This window comes from Taudactylus pleione, unplaced genomic scaffold, assembly GCF_031769625.1.
Source record: "Taudactylus pleione unplaced genomic scaffold, aTauple2 ptg001990l, whole genome shotgun sequence".
Lineage (NCBI taxonomy): Eukaryota > Metazoa > Chordata > Amphibia > Anura > Myobatrachidae > Taudactylus > Taudactylus pleione.
This window is the reverse complement of record NW_028286386.1, coordinates 486215-506702: the sequence shown is the minus strand read 5'-3', so window position 1 is coordinate 506702 and position 20488 is coordinate 486215. Positions and strand designations below refer to the sequence as shown.

At 44.4% G+C, this 20488-nt stretch overlaps 1 protein-coding gene across 6 annotated transcripts in view; it reads right to left on the bottom strand.

Moving 5' to 3' along the window:
* PRR7 (proline rich 7, synaptic) overlaps positions 1-20488 on the bottom strand; it is a 114937-nt gene that overhangs the window by 70350 nt on the left and 24099 nt on the right. For 4 of the 6 annotated variants that reach the window (XR_015876515.1, XM_088465463.1, XM_088465464.1 and 1 more), the window contains exon 2: positions 8502-9318. Coding sequence is in view for 5 of the 6 variants with exons in the window: in XM_088465463.1 (XP_088321589.1) it covers positions 8502-8901 (400 nt within the window). In the remaining variant the exon portion in view is untranslated. The remainder of the gene's footprint in view (positions 1-8501; positions 9319-20488) is intronic. The other 2 variants (XM_088465465.1, XM_088465466.1) reach the window with 1 other exon arrangement.

Below are 20488 nucleotides of genomic sequence, written 5' to 3'. Positions count from 1 at the left end.
CTTCCATGGCTTCCAGGAGTTCTGCCACTGTGGATCTCTCCAATCCCGGCACTCCCCTCCTGACAGGGCTGGACTGCCAATCTGGCAGTTCTGACAAATGCTAGAAGGACTGATGGCCAGATGGGCCGGTCTGGCCAGTGATGCTGAGAGGGGCCCGGTGCCCCCCTCGCGGCACTGATTATTTGCCAGGCCACCAGCATCTGCACTCAGCCACAGCAGCTCTTGAGAAACAATGCCGGTGTAATTTTTAATCAGGCGAGGGATGCGAGACAGTCACAACTTGCGGAATGGCAGCTGCTGCTGATTGTCTGCCGGGTCCAAGAGTTCCGATTGGCTCGCAAACGGCGCCAGATTAAAAATTACGGCGGCGTTGTTTCCCCATGGCTTTGGCTGCATGCAAGTGATGGCGGCCTGACACCAAATTCACCAGCTGATGAGAGCATACAGGTGAAGAATAGAGGCTGCTGGACGGACACAGGGGGAGGTGAGAGGCTGCAATAGACACTCAGGAAGAGTTGCAGGGGGTGTGGTATAATATGTAAGGGGCAATACTGTGTGTGGCATAATGTGTAAGGGGCCATTACTGTGTATAATGTATAAGGGGCACTACTACTGTGTGGCATAATATATAAGTGCACTACAACTGTGTGGCATAATGTTTATTAGGGGTACAACTGTGTGGCATAACGTGAATGGGCTCTGTGTGGTGTAATGTGAATGGGCTCTGTGTGGTGTAATGTGAATAAGGGGCACTACTGTGTGATGTAACGTGAATAAGGGACACTACTGTGCGGTGTAATGTGATTAAGGGGTTCTACCGTGCGGTGTAATGTGACTAAGATGCACTATTGTGTGGCATCCTTTGAAGTGAAGGTACTATTGTGTGGTCACGCCTCTTTCCAGCGAGGCCACACCTGTTTTTTTCTCTGCGCGCCAATCGGATCCCTCCCAGCACCCCCCGCGGCACTTGTGTCCTTCTACGCATGCTGAGAAGGACGTCATAGGGGCTTCTGGGTCATAGACACGGAAGTCCCTCCATCGCAAAGGGCCGCTCTTACCGACAGAGTGGTTTTTTGCAGTGATCGTCATGCATACCGGCGTTACCAATGACGGCATGCATGCGAAGACCAGCAGAATGTATCTCATACCAAGTGCGATGGGTCATGCATCCCGCCCTCTATCTGGACCCTGTGGGCCCTATTCTTGTGTGTAATGAGCTTTGTCATATATACAGAGCATACAACTATGCATCTTCTTTTCTTCATTGTACTCATTGTGAAGTTGTTCTTGTAGGATAGCTAGACTCAGGTTTGCATTGAATTATGCTGCTATGATTACAAGCTTCTTTTCAAGTACATTGATATGTCAGACTTGAGGAATTGGGTATTGTAATATAGATTGGGAGAGAATCTATGCTTGAAAAATACTAAACGTTTAATAATATGAGACAAAGAACAATAACCTGATGCAACTCATAGCAACCAATTAGATGTCAACATTTATTAGTCTGGCTTTACCAATCTGCCAGCTTGTATACAACTAGAAACAGCTATGATGAGATAAGATGATATCCAGATCTCTTGATGCCAAGGAGGAGAATGTATGCACGATCATACTGTTCCTTATAACGTTTTGTAGTATGTATCATATACATAGATATATTCAATGAATAAGTACTACAGTTTGTTTTATGATGAACGCACATTGTATGAATTGAGAATACCATGTGCTGAGAGTGAATGCGGTACCAGGTCTAGGATAACACTGGTAAGATTGTAGAATATCGTAAGCCATCTGAGGTAAGTGTTAAAGTTTCTCTATAGGGGAGATGTATGAAACTTTTGAGGACGGGATGTACTAAGCATCGCATCCACGGTGCAGTTCATACCGCCCATTATCGGGTATATACAGGCAATAATATCTAGAGGGGTATTCAATATGAAAGGTTAACTTCCCTGGCGAAGTTAACGTTTCATATCAGAGTTTTTTCCTGCGTAAAGGTATGGTGCGCTCCCGCTTATCCCCGTATTCAAAATAAAATGAACGAAAACGGGAAACTCCGAAGTTGGATTTGCGTAAAGTTACGAATTTTTCCTTAAAATAATTGTAAGACCCCCCTAAAGTTGTAAAAACATGGGGGGAACACTATGGGTACCCCCGTTTTAGCCTTTAATTGACAGTCGGGGATTTAAATAGCCGCAGCAGGTGTTTTTTTACAGACATTGAAGAAGTGATGCAGAAGAGCACTTAGGTTATTTTTTTCGTTTTTTTAAGTGGTCCCATCAAATTTGGGGTACATGAAAATTAGGGATGTGCAGGCTCGGATAGGTTCGAGTTTGCACGTTGAGTTCGGATGTTTCCCTCCAAAAAAACGGAACTCAGAAAGAGGCAAAACGTCATCTTGCATGGACGAACATCATCATTCCTGGACAAGTCCAGGAATGATGATGATCGTCCATGCAAGATGACGTTTTGCCTCTTTCTGAGTTCCGTTTTTTTGGAGGGAAACATCCGAACTCAACGTGCAAACTCGAACCTATCCGAGCCTGCACATCCCTAATGAAAATGGGTACTAGCATATTTTTAAGTCCCTAAAGTCAGTTTTTAATAATTCTGCATTTGTGCACATGCCGCTATAATTCTATTCTAGAAAACACCTGCCGCATACTTGCAGAATAGCCCTGAACCTATTTCGCTATTGTTTAACAATTTTTTCCCATTTTTTTTTTTTGCACCCCAATTTTTTAATTAATTTTTTGGGGTGTCCCTATTTTTTTTAAAAACTTTTTTTGACACAGTTCTTTTTTAAATGTCAATCTCAGGGGTGGAGGCTATTTTTTTTAAGCCTGCACCCCTAAACCCCAATTCTGCCCTTTTTTCGACACCTATTCAATGGTGAAAAGTTATCACCGTTTTTTATCAAAGACTTTTCAAAACTGCGATAAGTCTTTGAAATTGAATACGGTGTAAAACTAAAACCAGTGATATTAACGCAAAAAAGTTAAAAAGTGCGATATTAACGCAAAAAACGATGTTAACGCAACCATATTGAATACCCCTATTAGTCTTGAGTGTGTTCTCATGTGAACTGAGACTGCAGCTGGGACAGGTAAAAATACAAATCCACCATCTGGGACACATGTATGTATGTATGTATGTATGTGTTAATGTGTATGTATTAGAAATTTATATATGTTTTTGCATGTATGTTAGTGTGCATATATGTGTATGTACAGTATGTGTTTTTGTGAATATATGTTAGTGTGTGTATCCTGTATATTTGTGCTAATGTGTATATATGTGTATGAAAGTGTTAATGTGTATATATGTCTGTTATATATAACAAATCCACATGGGCAGCACTCCAATAAATACCACAATTGTCCCTGGTGCCATCCATTAGGACTATCAGCTGATCGTCCACAATACAATTCCAGTTAAGCGGCACTCGGGTAAATCAGGTGAGAAAACAGGGTAATATCACTGACGTTACGGAGCCCTTTTAATGCCCCATCATCAAGGTCAACAACCTTCATGAGGGACCATTAAAAGGGCTCCGAAACGCTGGTGATATTAACCTGTTTTCTTGACTGATTATTTACCTGAGTGCCGCCAAATTGGAATTGTATTATATTTTTATTTATTTAGAATCCCCCCCCCCACAAAAATCCTGCATTTGCCCCTTCCCTTGTTCAGTAAAATAATATTTTTTTCCTTTGACACGCCGCTGGAAACAAGAAGAGCTGCGGCGCGTGAGGAGCAGCACCAGCCAGACCTGGAGGAGAAGAAGCAAGAAGGAAGGAGCATTCTATTCTTCAAGGCGATAAGGTAAGTCATGACTCATGAGACTTAGCAGTAGCGGGGAAGGGGAAGGTGGACCCAGGGGCCCTGCCTATTTTGTCAGTCCCAGGCCCCACAATTTCTGATGGCAACCCTGACTGTACATTTTCTTGTATCATTAATTGACTTATATTGCATTCCAGAAGAAATTACATAACATTGCGGCACTCACTGGTTCTTCCCACACAACCAGATCAGTTCGGAAGACAATAGAAAGTGCAACACTTTGGGAGACCAGTTAAATCTTTATAGTTATCTGTAAACCTTTAGAATATGTTTTTCTTTTAATCAAATATTGTCCCTATTGTAGTCGGATCTGAACAAAATAAACATGACATATAGTATATGGTTTTCCACTATTTAGTACAAAGCCATATAAAAAGAGGTCTAGGTTTATTTGTCTACTTTCCAGACAGTACTTGTTATTGATAGCAAGAGAAGGAAGCTCTTGTTGCGATCTAACTTTGCCGTGGCAGCCCTCGTCTTACTGATGTTTCTGTAAACTATGAGGAGATCTAAGATGCTGGGATGTGTTTTACTTCTTTATTCCCTGGGGACCTTGATATACAGTCTGGCAGTATTGATATTGTCCTCATGCAAAAACACATCGGTTTCAAGGACCCTGTATGTTCTCAGGAAAACGGGACATTTTTCTCATGAAAAAGGGCTCTAATTGGATAGACCGATAATGACTATCGGATAAAAATCGTGATAAGAACCCGTTTTTTGTGAAAAAAATGATCGGGGTTAACTGGATACCGGCCTTTAAGGCATATTTAACATATAGGCCCAAACATACCTATTTTTCCTCTCCCTGTAATGGCATATCTATATTGAGTATAGGGTAGCCAGTGCACAGGGGTCCTGGGTCCAGGGGGGTCCACATCGCACACCCTAGACCCATACATTATGCTCACCTCTTCGGAGTCCATTGTTGTCGCTGCAGAAATCTCAAGAAAAATGGCGCAGATTACTTTTACCCATACAGTACATTTGTCGCATACTTAGTAGAGAAATCAGCAGGAACACAACGTGCCAGAATCTACTCACAACTGCACCACAAGAAAGGAGGGGGGCTCACATGGATAGTGCACACAGGCCCCCTCCTCCCTTAATCCATCTCTGACTCCATAGAACCGGCTGTTAGCTTCCTAGTGCCAGCTGCTAGCTCCCTATTTCTTACCCACTCCTAAACTCAAAAGCTGTCCCAGTTGTGCTCATCATACATATTACTACAGATTCTATGGTGGTACAGTGAATGCCCATTTATGCATTGTTGTGTACATACGGCTGTCAAACTACCTGACTAAAATATTGTGGCAGTGGAATCTTGGAAAAATAAAAGGTTTAGGCTATGGGGTTGTGTCCAACAGGTCTTTAGACAATGGTCTAGGTCACCTATAGGCTACTTCTTGTAAGCACAGATCTGTTTTGTCCTGTACAACAGATAAGCTAGTCATACATGTTGAGTTGGTCAAATCAACCTACCCAAATATGTTTGATTTGGTAGGATATGTATTAAACATGGTCTACAGGTTTCGTTGCCATATGTGTGGGCAGAGTTAGTTCTACCATTAGGTGGACCTAAGCAGTTGGCTATGGTGCCATTGGTTAGGGGGCACTTCAAATATTGAATGAGTGACATAATATTACTAATCCCCAGAGTTTTGATTTGGAAGAGAAACAGCCTGTTAAGCAGTTGAGTGCCACTCCTTCATGTTAGCTTTAGGTTAAGACTGTGGTGCTTAGCTACGCTGTCACAGCCACACCCACCACAACACTCGCTCTTGCTAAGGTAAGAAACAGTGGTGGTGGGGCACTTTTTCCAAGGAGTGGTGGTGGGACCCTTCCTAAGGCCCACACAGAGCTAGCACTGACTCTGTATGCAGGGCTGTTGAGACCTGGTACTGAAGTGGGAGTAGCCAAATCAGGAGACAAAGCCATACCCCCTTCGCAAAGACTTGTAACAAAATAGTATGCGCAGTGAGATGTGAGAGGGGTGTGCCCAAATCTAATCTTCTGTTTTAAAATTTGAGATGAGCAGTTCGGATTTGGCTCGTATATTCCCACCAAGTTCGGATCTCAGAACGAGGCTAAATGTCATCTTTCTGGGAATCTCGGCACAGATTTCAATGAAAGATGATGTTTTCCCTCATTCTGAGATCCGAACTGGGCGAGAATATCTGAGCCAAAACCCAGCTTCTTATCTCTAGTTAAAATAAAGCTGTCCAGCATTTGTGGGCTCCATGCAAAAGCAGCCACTATATAGCCTGTATGCAAAATAATAACTGCATTTGCAGCCCTTGACTTGCAACATGGTTTGTTCCAGATACAAAGTTACTTGCTTTTTTTGTTTGTTTTTTGCTTTGCTCTGTCAATGCAGAATCACTCCCTTAGTTTCATTGTTTATAAAACTGATGATATTATAATGATACCCTAATGGTCTGTCTAAAGATGTGTTAAGGATTGTTTAACTAGCATGTTTAATCCACAAATCTATTTTACAAACATATAAAAAGGTGAGTCTAAACAAAGAGCCATTGTTATGTAAATATTTGTTTTCACTATACAGGTTTCCTACATGTCTCTTGGTAAAGGAAAGCATAGGTACTTATGCCGCGTATCCACTAGTCGATAAAATGAACGATAATTATGTCATTATCGTTCATTATATCGGCCAGTGGCTACGCTGTCAACAACCACCGATGCACGCTCCCACTGGTCGTTGACAACATCTATCATTGCCCGTATTTGTAGGGCAACCTGACAATATCGTCAGGTTCTGCAAATACGGGGATGAGGGAGGGTGATGTCACTGAATGATATCGTGATTGATATCGTTCAGTGTGGGTGCTCAATGTCGTTAATGACATTTGTGTAATGGATATGCGCCTTAAGATGCATGTAAGTGTAAAACATTTAACCCTAGCAGTAGCATATCTATAATGGGTGCAGGGTGTGCAGTCAATTACTTTACTCATTAATACTTATTTTTACCTTTTAGTTCTTCTTTACACTGTTAATAAATAATTTACCTATTAAACTGTAATAATTTAAGTGACATCTCCTCAAATCATTTTTGCAGTGCTCCTGAGAGGGCATCCCTTCTCATAAACCTAACCTACCAGCCTCCCCTGCTAATTCCCACATCCCTTAATATAAGATTGCATAAAGGAAAAGCAATGTCATCAATATACCACTCACTTAAGCTTTTACATTGACTGTCATAGGAGCTCAGGTAGGGGATGTAGTCAGGATCCCGATGGTCAGAATACCGGCTCCGGAATCCCAACGGTCATCAGAATAGTGGCTCCGGAATACTGACTGTCACTATCCAGATGGTGAGTACTAGGGTTAGGGGTTATGCTGTGAAAGGGGTGGGATAGGGTAAGGAATAGAATACTCATGAACATGCGTGTGGATAATGACTATCGGAATTCTAGAGCTGGCATTGTCAACATCGGGATTCTACACCCAACCACCAGGGACTACCTGGGTATGCGGAGTAGATTAGAACTATAGATAATACTTTCTCTCCCGTCCAGTGCTTATACTCATGCTGTCAGTTCTTGTGCTACTAATAAAGAAACTGCAGGAGGAAGTGCAGGTGGTTTCTGCATCTATCACAGTGATCTTTCTACAGCAATTTACTATTCAGCAGCATTGTTACTGATTGAGGAGTGGGAACTGGGAACAGTGGGGAGAACTACATCTCTGCTACTCCTAGAATTGTACCACCAGTGATAAGATTCCCACCTTGCCTCTAAAGAGGAACAGCCTTGTAAACAGCCCTTGTATGCAGTGGTGTCCAAAGTAAGTGGGATAAAGTAAATTTTGTGGTTTTGCATGTTGGGCTAGATAGAAAGCAGACATCAGTGACTGTTTGTGATGTTGCTGTGTTGGAGTCAGTAAATCTAGTGTTTTAAGCTTATTTCCCTACTCTCCTGGAACATCCAGGAGACTCCCAGGCCTCCAGAAGAGTGGGTGGTCCTCCTGCATCCTGCTCACTTACTAGTGAAGTGGGCAGGATGGGGAGTATATTGCTGTGATTTGCGAGTCTATGACATTTGCATCATTTTGGGCCAGTCCCCTCTTCATTGACCCACAATCCATTGTGAGGGTGGGGGTGGAGCCTAATGACAAGGGCACCTGTCACCACTCCCATCACCAATTGCCTGCATCACACCTCCGGACTTCTCCCAGAGGGGAGAAAAAAAAAAGTCGGCATGTATGGTTTTAAGGCTTCTTTAAATTCACAGCAAAACCATAGCTGCATCAACACAGGAGAAAAGTGGATGGAAACATAAAACAACACCCTGAACTGACAAACTATTCATTATAAAAAGTGTTCTTTGCCCAGATAAAACAAGCAAGGGCATACAAAGAGGCTTAGCAGCTGGTGGTGTAATGATGTATGAGTTTCCAACAGTGCAGTAAAAACTTCTAGAAGTATATAAAAAAAATCTCCTTACAGCTCAAATGAGGAAAACTTGTGTCAATGGGTGATTATTAATAATATATAAATAAAAACCCACCAAAACGCAAGCTTTGTCTCCGCTAATTTGCACACCACCATACAGTTCATATTCTTCCTGAAGAATAATGTATAGCTTTAGAGATGACAGTGCACATTTAATTTTCATTTGTTTTGGACCTCTTACCATTCCTGCGGGTAGCAGACCATGGCCGAGCTTGTGCTGCTTCTGCTGGTGGCTGATTTGCTGCTTGTGCCCTAATACGATGAGACACCGGTATACGTGGGCTGCTTACATATTCCTCATACTGAAGTGGCTCTATGTGTACAGAGCGTAAACTCTGTTCCCGCAACCTCTCCTCTCTACGTCTCTTCATTCTGCGCCTCAGAAAACTGCAAAGGCAGCAAAGCAACACTATTAGCCCCCAAATAAGCCAGAATCCAGCAAAACAACTGAGAAAAGTGTATGTGCCCTGAGACATAACCATCTTATTCTGCCATACAGAGGGGCAAGAACCCCCAAACACGCACTGCAGATTCACAGATGGGGGCACCAGCGTCAGGTATTCTTTGTGCAAAGATGGCATATCATCCCTGGCTCTTTCTTTCTGTCATTTTAATATTCATTGTTTCAGTTCTCTTCATCTTGAGCTGTTGTCCTATGATTACTTTTACCCATGAATACTGTTGTTCAAAAATTGCTTCTGTTGGGCTGCGTGAATCCCCACTGATCGCTGCCAGCTGTCATTCAGCAACTCTAGGCCTCAGGTATGTTTTATGGTGATTGCAGCTTCTGAGATCAACCAATTATATTGCAGTAAGCATATTGCTTAATTTTGGAAGGTTTTATGTATTATGTTTATCTAGAAACCAGCCACAAGATGTCCAAAAGATATATGTGCTTCATTACAGACCATAATTAGATTTGTAAGGTTTTGGTATTGTCTCTGTGTTGTTGTCTTTCATATATCCAGAATGGTTTATTCCATATGTGATTGTATAATCTGCAAACAGAAAATATACACTGTTAGAAATATACTGTTCAAGTAAATTTGCTACACAGTGCATAACAATCATCAACAAATACAAATCTACCACTTTACTATGCTTAAACAACCATCGATCAAATTAAATAATGACTGTTGCAAGAGAACAGTGTTACCACTGTACTTACATTTCTTTACTGTTAGCTCCACACCAACTCAATGTAACACAGAATTTCTTTTAACTTATTGTATAATGATAATGACATCACAGGGTATTTGTACTAAGAGGTGGATTTTAAATTCCGGTAGGATTGCAGTGTTTTCCCAGTGCAATTGCATTCCGACACTTTCTTAAACTCATAACCGCCACTAACCTGCAGTCAAACCACAATCTGAAAAGTAACTGCCATCTCAGTTGTCCCCCAGTAAATCTATACAAACCCCAGATTTGCTAAGCATCAGGTTTAAAACCTGTCGCAAAGCCACCACAATCCCAACAAACCTGAGAAAAAAAAGGCGTGCTGGTAGAAAACACTGCACAGATCCCCAGGATCTGTGCATTCTTTAAATAAATAAATACATTTTGCCAAATTAAAAAAATTATTATGATAGTGATAACACGGTGTCCATCACAAAACTGGTAACCTCCCCTAAGACTTTAAACTTAGGAAAAATGTATGGCTCAAGAGCATGTGGTCCCCCCTGATTTAATGATTACATTAATTAGTGCTAGGCTTTACCAGCCATGACTGATGGAACCATAGAGGGGAGACCCACCATGATTCATCCAGCCCTAGGCACAAGGGCTGTGTTCCCTAGGGGGGATAATGCCCACCAATATTGACTGGGCTCCCCCTCCTAGGTTTTATTCTTTCCAAAAAGCAAATTACCAACGTATCTAGGACTGAGCTAAAAATAGGGGTCATATATCTCCATGGCAAGCACAGTACAAACATCACTTTTGTTAATCGCTGTATGGACAATGAAGATTTCTTGTACTATTTATGGTCATTTAGGTATTATATAAAAGCACTGTGTGTATACTTATTGACAGAACCGTAACTTTTTTTAAATACTAACACGTGCTTAAAAATGGGGTGTGGCCTCATGGGAAAGGGGCATGACAAATCTGATTTGTCTCATATTACGATGAAAGGGTAGCAACCCTGTTGTACCACTGTTATCCTGGTATCACTGTCAAATACAATGTGAATCCAATGGCTGCAATGACAATACACAATAATTAATTATGCAGTATAATCCACCAGCTCTAGATGTAGGAGAGCGCTGGTGAAGATTAGAGCACCTACAGTAAATAAACCTATTAGTTACACACACAAGCAAACTGCACCTATCTCACGGATATGTGCAGGCTGCTTGTTCGGGAGGGAAACATGGGCAGGATAGGAACGTTCACATACACCATCGGTGTAAATTCCAGAATTTATTTTAAAAGAAAAAACTGCCGATTCTGATCGTTCCTACCTGTGTTTAAAAACAGACACACACGGGTCAAACACTATTCTTAGTAAATTTACCACTAAGAGTGAAGTAACCAGTAAAGTTGCAAAATACAAACGTCTACTAGAATCCCAGACAGGCTTAAGGTCAGATAACAGTGGAGAATATGAAAACAGGGATCTACTTTGCTAAAGAAGAAAGGCATCCAACACCAATTCTCTATTGCCTACACACTTGAGCAAAACGGTGTGAGTGAGAGGGCAGATAAAACAATCATTGAGAAAGCACAGACTATGTCAAGTGATGCGGTCTGGCCAGAAGCAGTCCTTACTGCAGTATACCTCAAAATTAGCGCACCTACGGTGACAGTCAATAATAAAACACCATTGGAGGCAAAAAAGCCAAATGTCAATCATCGCCATGAATTTGGATGTAAAGCATATGCCCACATCCCCAAAGTAAGAAGACACAAGTAGGGAAGCCAATCCTGGATGGTTTTGTGTCCCAAAAGCACCTGGGATTATAGTCATTAAATCCCAGGTATTACGGGATTCAAAACACACAGTGCAACGGGCCAGGGACAGTGGTATAATACTTCATGATACTGGTCGCATTATCCGTACCGCTCAGGATCTCCTAGATGCTTTTATAATAGATGGAGTCCCATGATGCAGTTGCTCCCATTCACGGCTAGGCTGGGAGCGCACTGCATTGCAGAGCCGTAACTAGACTTGGCACCCCCTAATTTTTTAACTAGGGACATAAGATAATGCACCTGAAAAAGGGCCATGGTTTGATGGGAAAGGGCCAGGGAAGAGAGAGGGGAGGCCAGGAGATGCTGGGGATAAAATAAGAGGAAGCCACAAGTGAGAATGATAATAAACAGGAAAATTGACAGGACCGAACAATGCCCCCTGCCCTGCGGTGCCCTGTGCAATGGCACAGGTCGCACAATCCTAGCTAGTTATGGCCCTGCTGCATGGTGACATCATCACTGTGTGGCTCTCTCCAAGCCAATCAGTGACTGAGAGCAGCTGCATCCCTCTACTGCAGTTGAGGCTGGGAGAGGACTAGACAACGCGTCTGCCGACAAGAGAAGACCCTTCTGACTATCACTGTGTGACTAAGGTAAGTGAAAGGGGAGGGTAAAGGAGGGAGAGGAATGCCGGGGTGGACGAGAGAGAAGGAAGGATCTCTTTGTACAATTCAATCCCGGGAATCCCTGGATTAAGATTTTTTTTTTTAATCCTGAATCCCAGGATTACAAAAATGGGGCGGGATTGGCTTCCCTAGAGGTAAGATACTGTAGATCCCGTCTATCTCATGCTCATGTGTAATGCTTGGATATTGCACCAAATCAAAGGAAACTGATTGTAGGACATTATTAATCAAAAGCTCATAAAGTCAAGAGACATAGGGCCTGATTCAGACTTGGGAATAGAGTGAGATATCTCTCTCAACTGTGAACCTGAACAAACCATATTGCAATGCAAGGTGTGTAAATACATAATTTTTTTTTACATGTAGGGAAAATACTGGCTGCTTTTGCATGTAGCCCACAAATACTGCACAGCTTTATTATTACTCTACAATTTAGATGTCAGTTTGGAAAAACTCCTCCCAAATCTAAATCTCTCTGCACATTTTAAATCTGCCCCACCTGCAGTGCAGCATGGTTTCACCAAGATGATCAGTTGAGAGAGATATCTCTCTCTATTCCCAAGTCTGAATCAGGCCCATAGTGTTCATGAAGCAGCTTCAACCAAAAACATGCTAAATGTTGCAACACCATATGGACTTCTGATGCTAGACATGCCAACAACTGGAAGTGTGTCAGAAACTGAAACTCTATGAGGAGCATCAAAGATAGATCACCTAAAAGATACAGCAAGGAGTTTGCCAACTTTTTTGCTGTGAGCCTCAAACTAAACAAGAGCAAAGTCAAGCAGCAACTAGCAAGAGTGGAAATCAGCCACAGACAAAGCTTATAGCCTAAATGACAATGACACATGGACCGTTATGGACAGGCCGAGCAACCGTAAAACAGCCATAAACATGTGGGTCTTTTGCAAGAAACTAAACACAGATGGAAGTCTTGCTTGCTACAAAGCCCGACTTGTTGCCAAGGGTTCCACCCAGAAAGTAGGCATTCACTACAGTGAGATCTTCTCACCTGTTGCAAGGTACGGTACATTACGAATGGTAAATGCTATATCTGCTATGTGTGATATATTGCTGTACCAACTGGATTTTCATTCAGCCTGTCACACATTGGGTTATTAGCACCTGTTACCGGCGGTGTCATGTCACTGCCATCTGACTCTGCCAAAGTACACAGGGTGCCCTATTAAACTAGAACTGATGACTGCTTATTGCCAGAACAACACTTTTCACTCTGAGATCAGTATCCTGGCTGTGGCAGCTTCTGCAGTTGTTCCAGTCTCTGGTCATCTGCATTTGCCAAGTGCATTCTGCTGTTGTTCCAGTCTCCTGTTACCTGCATTTGCCAAGTGCCTTTTGCAGCGGTCTCAGGGCCTGATTCATTACCGATCGCAACGTTGTTGCGTTCTGCACATGCGTGTGTATTGCAGTGCACGTGTGCGAAGTCTCCACTGGGATGGGGACTGTGATTGCAGTGTCTACACAGACCAATCGCTGAGTGATTGACAGGAAGTGACCGTTTGGGGTCGGTGAAACGCAGGCGTGCTAGTGCATTTGAACATCGTTACAGGGGCTTGCATAAATTAGCCATTGCGATGCCATGTGTAGCTTGGTCTTTCACTTTGTGTGATGAGGTTAGCAATTCCTGAGTAAGGTCAGACCTTGTGTAAGTGTGCGTGAGGCTTCGATTGCACTCGATGTTACCGATGGTTTTGCAGACTTGCAAAATGTTACTGATGTGTGTAAGGTAAAGTGGGCGCCTTTATGTTTGGCTGCAAAGGCAGTGTGATTGCAATCATTAGCATATTTTCGCAGTGAGACTGCGCGCGTAATCGCGTCGGCAACTGTGTGTTTGTTTTAACAGCCGATGAGAGTCAGACAGACTCTCATCGGCTGCTGCACCCACTGCCGGAGCCGGGCTTCTGGCTCCTGCAGTGGCTGATGGGAGAGACGTCTCTCCCATCATGCAGAGCGGGCCGGCCCGGGAGGACGCCAGACGGAGGAGCATGCCGGAGCAGGGATTAAGGGATTACTAGGAGCACTGCGGGGGTACTACTAGGGGCACTGATGGGGGTACTACTAGGGGCACTGTTGGGGTACTACTGGGGGCACTGCATAGAGTCGAATTACTACTAGGGGGTACTGTTGGGGGGACTGCTACTGGGGCACTGCTGGTGCAGACTGCTACTAGGGGCACTGCTGAGGGGACTACTACTGGGGGCTCTACATGGGGGATTACTGCTGGGGGCACTACATAGGGGGGGATTACTGCTGGGGGCACTGCTGGGGGGCTACTACTAGGGGCACTGCTACTGGAGGTACTGCATAAGGAGGGATTACTGCTGGGGGAGAGCTGTTACTGGGGGGATTACTACTGGGGGCACTGCTGGGGGGGAGACCACTACTGGGAGAACTGCATCGGGGGGATCACTACTGGTGGCACTGCATAGGAGGGTTACTACTGGGGTCACTATATAAGGGGCACTGCATGGGTAGGGGACTACTACTGGGGGGCACTACTGAGGGCACTGTATAAGGTGGAACTATATTGGGGGCACTGCATAGGGGGGGCCACTACTGGGGCACTGCATAGGGGGGCCACTACTGGGGGCACTGTATAAGGGCTTGTGTAGCTATCAAGGGTGGGGGAGGGGGACGTAAGGCGTAAATGCCTAGGGTGCCCAGAAACCTTGCACCGGCCCTGGTGCTCCCGGCACTTCCTACAATGTATCTACAACCTGCCTCCAGTAGTGCACAGCACTTCAGTATCTACACCTCCTGCAGACTGCCACAAATAATACAGTCACTCCATAGTGCTCCCGGCATTCCATCCATATTGCTACTGTGACACTATTAGAAGCAGCAAGGTGCCAAGCTTCAATCACTCTACTGCTGACCAAGCAAATATTATGGGTACCGATTTGAATTTATATATCTCCAGTGACCTGACACAGGCCCTTATTCAGAGCCGTACGCTCTGAGCAGAGCGCACGCTCTGAATGAGGGCCGCCCTCCATAAAAATGAAGCGTCCTCCTGGACGCTCGTATAGCTGTGGGTCACCACCCACAGCCTATACGAGCGTGCAGTTTGATGGCCGCGATGGTCGTGACCATCGCGACCATCGAAACTGCGAGCCGGAGCCTGCGGTTGAGGTTTTCAACCGCAAGCTCCGGAGTGATTTTGGCTCTATCAGAGCCAAAATCACTCCCACTGACATCACTAGTGATGTCAGTGGGCCGGCTTCTGACTGGAGGCGTTCCCGTGGGAACGCCCCCATCAGGGAGGCACGCCCCCGGCACGCCCACCAAAGGGGGCGTGCTGTCAATCAACATCGACAGCACGCCCCCTTTGATCAGACACAACGAGCGTAGGACTTTCCTTCGCTCGTTGCGTCTGGTGCATGCGCACGACAGAGCTCCCTCCGTCGTGCGCATGCTCAGTGCAGAACATCGACCCACTCGCGAGCGGACAGCCGCTCGCGAGTGGGTCTGAATCAGGGCCACAGTCTTATTAAACGGTGAGCTGGATGAGGATATTTACCAAAAAATTACAATGTAAATGCCTTTCCAGAGGGAAAAGTTTACTAAATAAATCATTGAATAAAGTGGTCGCTTCTGGTACATCAAACTTGACAGTGCAATGTTACAAATTGACTTTGTTCTCTATCCATTTCAGTTTTAGAACATACAATGTATTTATCATAGTTGTGTATGTAGATGATTTGTTTCATGCTCGGCAGGAAAGCCCAATAGCCAAATTGTTGCTAGGCAACAAGTTCACACTAAAATATCTTGGACCAGCATACCAACTACGATGCCCGATATTTAAAAGGGCAATACTTTTACTAGCCATGTCTAGTCAGTAAAAGCATTGCCCTTTTAAATATCGGGCATAAACACAATCAGAAGTTACAACGTTCCTTTGTGTGAACTGAGCCTTCTAAGTCCATCAACATTGTATGTGAAAATAGAGGTGCACCAAACACCATGGGACCAATTCAGAACGGATCGCAGCTGCAATCGCGTACGCAGGTCTGCTGTGAAAGTGTGCTTGCTAATATGTGCAATCGAAAAGCACTTGCACGGACAACATGCAGATGCCCACTTCTCCTCTCGCACGTCCGTAATACCTTGCAATGCAGCCAAAACATCGGTAACATCGAAGTACATCGGAGCCGCTCGCACATTTATAGCAGGTCAGACCTCACTTATAAATTGCTAACTTTCATGTACGCAGTGAGCACTCAAGCTGCGTATGGCATTGTAGTGGCTAATTTATGCACGCCCCTGTAATGGCGTCCAAACGCACTGGCACGTCTGCATTTCTCCGTCCACCCTCCCATCACCACCCCCAAATGGTCACTTCCTGTCAATCACTCTGCGATGGGTCTGCGTAGTCACTGCGATCGCAGTCCTGATGGCAGTAGGGCATTTGCGCACTGCGATGCATACGCATGTGCAGTACACAACAATCGGCTGTCTGAGTACGCTGTAGGAGTTGCGATCACTTCTGAATCATGCCCCATGGTCGCTCTAAGCATATTGCTATAAGACACCATTTCGTAAGAGAGTTGGTAAAGAGCACTGTGGTCAGTGTGATTTATGTGGCTAGTGAGGAGAATCTTGCGGATATGTTAACCAAAGGTTTGATATCACATGTACTAAGTGTGGGCTAGAATATATTTGAAATGTTGATTATGCTTGTTTATAGCCTCTTGTGTTTTTAGTTACAGGAGAAGCATACAAAATGGGGTATGTCTTGTATTGTAAGTGTAACCAGAGACAGCCTTGAGCGTGGGGTGAGTTTGTGTTAGGAGAGAGCGCTCTGCACTAGGACCCCCAACTGCCAGAGGTGCGACCTTGTCCGCTACTGCGCATGCACGACCATACCACACAGCTTCTGCTCCATGTTAGAAGGACGTGTCCCTGAGAGGCCACTGACCTTTATAAACTTTCAATCATCAGAGGGGTGCCTTGTGTAACACCATGCGATAAAACACCACCTTAATAAATTATATGAAATAAAGACTCAGAAACATGAGATTTGGCAGAATAATTAGTTAACAATTTATTAAAATTATCTAATGAGTATTAAATGAATCTAAACTGATTGGAGATATGGTGGCAAAGAAAGGACGGCAACATTCAGCTTACTCCAGACATGCAGCACACAGACATGCATACCAAGCGCCTAAGGTGCAGAGCAACCAGTAACTAAACAACTGTCAACAAAAGGTATCCACTCAACCCTCTAACATGACTACCCACCCGGAAGGGTGATGACGCTATCCCCGGCAGGGTGATCCAGTGAACTTAACAAGTCAAAGAGGGTGAGCGCACCCAAATACTACAATACTACAAACTGAAAGCTATTTGCACCCTAAGCAGCGACCTGCCGTTCTTTCCCGCCACAAAAACAGCCAACTCAGACAATCCCACTGAATCCACATAGGGAGGGAGGGTGGGTGGGAAGACAGGAACAAAAGGGGCTTTGTCTCAGCCCACACAGCCTCACATACCCAGTTAAAACACACAAACCTATCCTAATAGGGCAACTAAGTCACATGGTGTTACCCAAGCCAGCCCCCAGACTCGAAGTTTAACCCACGCCGATCTTATTCAATCACTCTGTTTGTCTTAGTTCCACTGCACCACAACCACTATATTGCTACGTGTATAGAGCCAGTGTGCATGCTCCACAGCCACTACTGTAGCCTATGTACAAACGAAATCAGTATGTAACACCGCCGGCCACATGGCTAACCTTACTCCATACCCCAACCCTCCTTTAGGGGTGCCTAACCCTAACCTCCTCCCAAGTGCCTAACCCCCCTCTAAGTGCCTAAACCTACTCCCCCCTTCCCCGCAGCCTAACACTAAGTCTCCCAATGGGGGTGCCTAACCCTAACCTCCCCCCGGGGGTACCTAACCCTAACCCCCTTCCCCTAGCCTAAACCTAACCCCTAACCCTCCTGGGTGGGTCCCTAACCCTAAGTCCCCCCGGGAGCCCTAAAACCTAACCCTCCCCCCCTGCGGCTGTCTGCTCCCGGCTTACCTTCGTTCGGAATGACGGGCTCCCGGCGTAGGTCTAATGACAGGCGTTGGGATTTCGACACCTGTCATTAGTACCTTGCCGGGATTAGACAGTCAGGAAGCCAGCGGTCAGCATTTTGACCGTCTGCTTCCTGACTGCATCCCGTACTACAAACAGGTGTGTTACAAACACCTTTCACACACTACAGTGCCTGCGCTCCCCTTTACTTACCTGGCTGGATATGGAGCATACATACCTGCTGCATTAGCCTTGTGTCGACCTGTAATCCTATTCTGCATGGTTAATAAACCTAAGACTTGGTTAAGTTATCTACTATGTGGACTAACCACCATCACACACCGCTGCCACCTATACTATCTCTATAGGATCTGCCAATAAGAGCAACCTGTATTCTTTGTGGCTGGGGATCAATTCAATCCAAACTTTGTCAACAAGACATGGGGGTCTATTCATCATCTCTTAATTCTTACAAAAGCAGGTGAAAATGCAAGTTTTCACCTGCAATTGTAAAAGTTAAGTTATCGGGCCATACATTAAGAAGGTAGAACAGGAGATATCACAGATATCTCCTACTTACCTTCCTATTGCGGAATGGCCCGCTGTTCCCATACACTAGTATGGGGAAAAAATTTCATCAAGCTCTGAAAAGATAATATTTTCGGAGCTTGATTGCGGGAGCATTCACCATCTTCAGATGGCGAGTGCTCCCGCTACCCGCTTCTTCCCTATGGGAAGGAGTCCCGGGATGCAAAGAGAAATCCTTACAGATCCCTCCGCCTTTGTCTGGCTCCTTTCCGCCGGACGTCGGGGCTCCTGTGCGCAGTGAAAAGATGCACTGCTTCCTTTCGGTGCAGTGAAGCCATTCGCAGGGAAAGCTCATTTTCGCATCAGCTGTCTCCGTGCTGGCGCAGTGATTAATTGCTCCGGCGTATGCAGCGAGTTAGAATGTTAATTATCGGACCCCGGTAATTAACATCATGAATAGACCCCATAAGCATGTATCATCAACAAAATACAACGTGAATTGGCCAAACATCCAATAAAAATAGATAGTATGCATAAAACCTAAACCCAAATGCACTTATTTGGAATTCAATATTGCAACAGCTGAGGGAAAGAATCTATATTTTTATCTTGTTGTACAAGACTTTATAGTCCTAAATCACCTTTTAGAGGGCAGGAGGGTAAACAAATTATTCTTTGGATGACTAATGTCATTAATAATACTAATGGCTTTCCTAAAAGGCTATTTAACATACATTTCCTCACATATTCAGCTGCCTTGACCACTCTCTGCAGTGATCTGCTACTGTGCTGTTTCCAAACCACACAACTGAATTTAAAACTGTTCACCTTCTCCATCTCTGCTATTTAGACATAATGGATGAAGAGTAAAATCCTGTTTTTCTTAAAATCTTCTGTCATTTCCTTTTTTTTTTATATTCAAGACCAAATGGTTTTCATTGCTCCACTTGGTATGTAAAGGTGCGTATTCATTAGACGATTAAAGTGAGTGATTGAACGATTACGACATCGTAATTGTTCAATCGCTCATTAATCGTTCAGTAATTGTGCAGTTTAATGTCGGAAACGACCAGCGATGCGTGCTCTCCCTGGCCGTTTTCAACATCAATCATCGCCTGAACATGCCGGTCAATCTGCCGATAACGACAGATTGTGCATGTTCAGGGATGAGGGAGGGTGCCTGCACTGAACGACATATCATTCAGTGTAGGCACTTACAGGATGAGGAACGACTCTACGAGTACAATGTTGTAATTGTACTGTCGTTCCTCTATCGGCAAGTGGATACACAGCTTTAGGCCGTCTGCTTCCTACAGGCAATTTCATCCTTATTGTTTATTAGATAAACAACAGCAATATCATCCGCTAACTTTATCATCTTATTAGGAGATATCTTCTGATCTGTGGGGGCTGTGATGTGCCCACATGCCCTTATGCATCAAGCTCTGGAAAGTGTAACTTTCCAGGGGCTTATGCCTGATAGATGGCAATGCCATCTATAGATGGCTACCATGATCACTATTGAGCATGTGCAAGGGACATCTTGTCTTTACCTGTGTAGAGTGAAATGGTGGGAGACAGAAGTTTCCTACATAGCTCCTACAGAGAAGCTGGTTAATACCAGCATATAAAGTTATTCCAGCAATCCTGCACTGCTACTCGTTTGAAGCATATACACACTGGCTGGTGAGCTGTATGGAACTGCGCTTCGCTCAAGCTCCGCTCCATCCCCGTGTGCATGTAACAGTGAGTACTGTTGTAACGGCTATCTATCAATAAACCAACACCACTGGTTAAGTAATTGGGCTGTTAGTGGTTTGAGTCATCCACTGGTGTGTATCTATACAATGCAAAGATCAACACCTGCACACACACATCATTTCCAACAAAAATGTCAATGTTTTCAAAGTCTCAGCGGAACCATCGGGAACATAGGGCCTGATTCAGAGCCGGACTCTATTTGCGCTCGTTCGTTCAGAAAAAGGG